The sequence below is a fragment of the Pteropus vampyrus genome, unplaced genomic scaffold (assembly GCF_000151845.1).
Source record: "Pteropus vampyrus isolate Shadow unplaced genomic scaffold, Pvam_2.0 Scaffold113, whole genome shotgun sequence".
NCBI classification, from domain to species: domain Eukaryota; kingdom Metazoa; phylum Chordata; class Mammalia; order Chiroptera; family Pteropodidae; genus Pteropus; species Pteropus vampyrus.
Window position 1 is genome coordinate 1477015 of NW_011888894.1, and position 5033 is coordinate 1482047.

General features: G+C 48.2%; 1 protein-coding gene across 1 annotated transcript in view; it reads right to left on the reverse strand.

Moving 5' to 3' along the window:
* Positions 1 to 3275, reverse strand: part of ANKRD53 (ankyrin repeat domain 53) — a 6348-nt gene extending 3073 nt beyond the window's left edge. The window contains exons 1-5 of the mRNA XM_011365613.1: positions 3266 to 3275; positions 2755 to 2968; positions 2306 to 2435; positions 1789 to 1988; positions 360 to 524 (exon numbers count right to left, since the gene is read on the reverse strand). Of these exons, the coding sequence (XP_011363915.1) occupies positions 360 to 524; positions 1789 to 1988; positions 2306 to 2435; positions 2755 to 2968; positions 3266 to 3275 (719 nt within the window). The remainder of the gene's footprint in view (positions 1 to 359; positions 525 to 1788; positions 1989 to 2305; positions 2436 to 2754; positions 2969 to 3265) is intronic.
* Between the last annotated feature and the right edge of the window lie 1758 nt (positions 3276 to 5033).

Consider the following 5033-nt stretch of genomic DNA (forward strand, 5'->3'; position numbering starts at 1 on the left):
AGAGTGAGCGGGGCTGCCAGAGATGAGATGAGCAAGATGACCCACCCCCATTGCTCCAGGCCTCTTTGGCTAACTACTTCCAGTGAGTCAGGAGAGGAAAGTGTCTGAGAGTCTGATCACTACTCTTCTGCTGAGGCTCCAGGGACCTCGGGGCAAGGCAGGAGGGCAGTGCTAAAACCAAAGGAGAGAGACCTGTGGAAAGCCTCTGGGAATAATATCCTAGGAAAGGGCTTCCTCCACAGACTTATCCCATAGCCATCTGGCTTCTCAGACCCTCTTAAAGGCTCCACCTTGGATGAGGGCCCTAGAGGAATGGCTGGGAGAGGGGAAGGGGTGGCAGGTGGTTCTCATAGCCTCACCGAGCACAGTTGCGGTGGTTCCAAATTCTGCAGTAGTCGATGGGCTTGCAGCCCATGGCATCTTGGGCATGGACATTAGCACCATTCTTTACCAAGACCTTCACACAGCTCAGCAGGCCCTCACGGGCTGCCAGATGCAGGGGTGTGGAGCCGTTGCACGTCTGACTGGAGGTCCAGCCGGTGGGAAGAGGGTGGGAAGAAAAGACAAAGGGCACCTGCCTATCAGATAGGTGGGCAAATCGGCTTCCAGGCCTGCTCTGCCACCAGCCCCCTGGGTGACAATGGCATGTCCCTCTCTGTCCTGCAGTTTCCTCAGCTGTAGAAGGAGGGCTTGGACTAAACAGTCAAAATCTGAGTACGGGTGAAGGAGAGCTGGACGGAGAGCTGGGTTGGCTGGAGCTCAGAGACCACTAACTTCCTCCTCTTAAGTCAGCCAGCCTTCCTGCCCCTTCCCCATGCCTGGCCATGGCCCACAAGGCCTGCATGTCCTGGGCGCTGCCTCTTCCTCCACTTCATCCTCTGACCTTGCCCCATTCTTTCCCAACACATGGCCTTTGCACATGATGTTCCCTCTGCCAGGTACAATGTTCATGGCTGGCTGTCTTCAGGTTGCACTTTAAATGTCACTGCCTTAAGAGGTGACTGCTCCTTCCAAAACAGATCTTCTCTCTGTCCCCTTTACTCTCCACCCCACCACCCTGTTTATTCCCTTCATACCTACTTACCACACTGTCATTCTGTTCATTTATTAGTAAATTAATAAATTTACTATCTGCTCCTGCACTGGGATATTAGTTTCATGATGGCAGGAACCACTTCTGTGTGTTTACTGCTGTGCTCCTCACCTCTGGCACAGTGCTTAGCACATAGTACATGCTAGATAAATATTTTGAATGAATGCAGTCTCCTGTATGCCATTTATGCCCTTTCCATGCATTTTCTCAATTATCACACTAGTCTCACGTGATAGTCACTGTCATCCTCTCAAATTTCAGTTGAAGACACTGAGGCAATAAGTAGTTCCCAAACTTTGCTGCAAATTAGAAGCACCTGGGGATCTTTTATGACTTCCAAAGCCCAGGCCATACGCCAGACCAATTAAATTACAACTTCTGGATTGAACACAGGAATTGGTCTTTTTTGAAGCTCCCCAGGTGATTCTGAGGTACTGAAGAGCACTGAGGCTTAGGGTTGAGTGACTTGCCTGAGGTCTCGATGTTTGCTAGCCGGTGTCAAAGCTGGGACATGAACTAGGTCTGTCCTCTTCCAGAACCCAGTTTCTTAACCTGTACACCACATGGGTTCTCTGACTGCTTTATGTGGGACCCAATTCTTGTCTCCCCACAGCAACCCTGCCTGTCTGCTTGCCTGGAAGCAGGTTCCTATATGCCACACTCCAAGCCACTCTCTTGATGTAGGCTGAACTCACGTGTTGAGGGCCGCCCCGTGCTTAAGCAGATAGTGAATGCACGGGAGGACCATGGTCTTGTTGTCCCTGTGGATGACAAGGTGCAGGGGTGTCTGGCCATTGTTGGTGGGCTGGTCCACAGGAAACTTGTATTTCTCTACCAAGAGCTGTAGGCATTCAAGCTTGCCGCTCTGGGCTGCAAAGTGGATGGCAGTGAAACCCTGTGGGGGCCAGAGGAGGGCAGGAGGAGGCTGAGCAGGATTGAGGCCCCAGGGTCCACAACCTAACCTAGGTAGCAGTTTCTTGGGTTTCTCTTTCCCCTATTCCCTGTGCCCTTGGAGTCACTCACACCCCTTTCCCACTCCTGTATGTGCTCACTCTTCCTGGCTGCCCCCAAAGGGCCCTCCCACTGTGGGAAGGTGGATTAGGACAATATATCCAGAAAAGGACACCTCTCTGCCAGGTGACCACCATGTAAGGAGCTCTTGGTGGTGGGTAGGGGGACCTCAGTCCTTGCCCCTGCACTCCAAGGCCTTACCTTGTTATCGGTAGGGATTTCCCCACGATCCCGGTTCAGACAGAACTGTAACCATTCCAGGTTGCCCAAGGCGGCCGCGAACAGTTCGTAAGAGCTTCCAATTGCCCCATGGTCCCACTCATCCACTGGGCTAGAGTCAGCGTGGGGGTGGGGGGAAGTAAGGGGGAGTGAGCGAAGAAGCGCGGGCTGGTCCCAGTCCCGCGCGGGCGAGGCTGTCACTTGCACTCGAGGCGTTAATGGAGGCCAGGCTAGGGCTGGCTGGCCGGCAGGGCAAGGAAGAAATGGCCATTGTCGAGGGCCCGATCTTCTTTGTGGAGTCTAGCCCGGGTCCCAGCCCGTACCCCCTGGCTCCTCAACAGTCCCCACCTTCCTGCTCCAGGCCCTGCCCCCCTAGGGGAGGCGCTGAGTGGGTTCCCTGCCGCAGCGGGGCTATCTAGTCCTCAGCTCACCTGGGCTGTTTGGATTCAGAGTTACTCCAGTTGACCTTCGAGTAGGCTCTCTCCGCAGACTTCCTGGAGACACGTGGTGTTGGCAGGGACTGTGTGCTCCTCCTCTCCCCGCCGCGCACTGAGAGCCCACTCTGGGCTCGCAGGGTCCTGCCGGCCATCGGAGGCTGGACCTGATGCTGCTGGCGGGGCGGGGGCGGGGCCTGCTCCTCCCAGGCTGCATGGGGCGGGTCCAGGGGCAGAACCTGGGCGCCTCTGAGGGCCCTGGCTGCTGCCAACCCCGCCACCCCAACCGCCCCGGCCCGCTCATCCTGGAAATTCAGCATCAAATGCAAACACACCAGACTGAAAGATACTTAGCTTTTGTTTCTGATTATAAAATTAGCAAGCGCTGACTGTAAGAAAAAAAAAAAGGGAAAAGAACAATGAGGAATTTAAAAACCGTAACCCTACCACCCACAGAAATCAGTCTATTACGATGTATATATACACATACCATATAGACATTTTATACCTCTTTTCATTTCGCGTTATGTTACGAGCTAACTTCTGCCGTCATTCCACATAGCAAACGCACATTGTGACGCAACCTAGCCCCAACATCAGAATGGATGCGCTGTCATTTCACAAGCGCTGCAGAAAGTAAAATGGCTCGTATCAGGTTGTTTTCTTAGCGGAGATTCCTGCTAAGAAAGTAGAGAATTACTAGGTGAAAGAAAATGAACACTTATTTTAGCTGTCGATATGTTTCCAACTGCCCTCTAGCAAGACTTTATATTCGTTTACACATCCGCCTGCAGTAAAGCAGGTAGCACATCAGAGATGTGACTTTGGGCAAGTTGCCGGACTTCTGTGTCTCAGTGTCTGCATCAACAAAATGAGGAAATCATATCTACTTGGCAAGGAGGGAAAGGATTCGAACAGTGAGAGAAGGGAGCTGAGTAATTTGCTATTATTAGAAGAGAAACTATTCCAACCATCACTAGCACTGGATATTATGACTTTAAAGAAATGTTGGCTAATTTGGTAGTGGAAATGGTTTTCTAAATTGACTCTGATTACTAGCAAGGGTTAAACAATTGATTATCAGTGTTTTTCTCTTCTGGGAGTTCTCTATTTATTCGCATTGTTTTTCGAGGGTCTTAATGTGTCTCACTGATTTGTAAAACTTATTAATGTAGTAACACTTGTATATTTTTGTTGTCAATATTTTCCTCAGTTTGCCTTTTAACTTTTTACAATATACAGTAGCCAAGCAATCAGCATTGCTTGAATTAAGCGTTGAGTGTTACTGAATAATATGTATTCTCCTTCTCAATTGAAAATGGGCAAAGAACCTGGGTAGACATTTCTCCAAAGAAGAGATACAAATGGTCAATAAGCACGTGAAAAGAAACTCTGTATTAATCAGAAGGAAAATGCAAATCGATGCCACAGTGAGATATCATTTCACACCCACAAGGATAGCTATAATCAAAAAGACAATAAGTATTGTCAAGGATGTGGAGAAATTGGAAGCCTCATACACTCCTGGTGGGAATGTAAAATGACATAGCCACTTTGGAAGTGGATTTGCAGTATGGCAGTTCCTCAAAGGTTACACATACAGTCACTGTCTGACACCCAGACATTTCACTCCTAGGTATATACCCAAGAGAAATGGAAACATAAGCCCACACAAAAAATTTGACATGAATGTTCATAGCAGCATTATTCATAATAGCCAAAAAGTGGAAACAATCACATGTTCATGAACTGATAAATGGATAAACAAAAGGTGGTATATCCATGCTGTGGAATATTATTTGGCAATAAAAAGAAATGAAGTACTTATATATGCTACAACATGGATGAACCTTGAAAATATTATGGTAAGTGAAAGACACCAGTAATAAAAGACCACGTATTGTATTATCTCATTTATATGAAATGTTCAGAATAGGCATACAGGTTGAAAACAGATTAATGGTTGCTTAGGGTTGTGGAAAGGGCAGAAGAGGAGTCTGAGGGGTCATGGATAGCAGAGCAGAGTTTCTTTTTGAGGCAATGAAGTTGTTCTAAAATTGATTGTGGTGATGATTGCCCAACTCTGAATATACTAAAAGTTGTTGAATTGTACAACTATAAATACGTAAATTGTATGGTATGTGAATTACATTTCAGTAAAACTGTTATTAAATAAAAACAAAAGTTTTCCCCCAAAAGACTGTGAATTATCATGGGGATGAGGCTTTTATTCTCAGGGCCTCCTTTGATGTCAGCTGGTGTCCAGGAATTCTGGC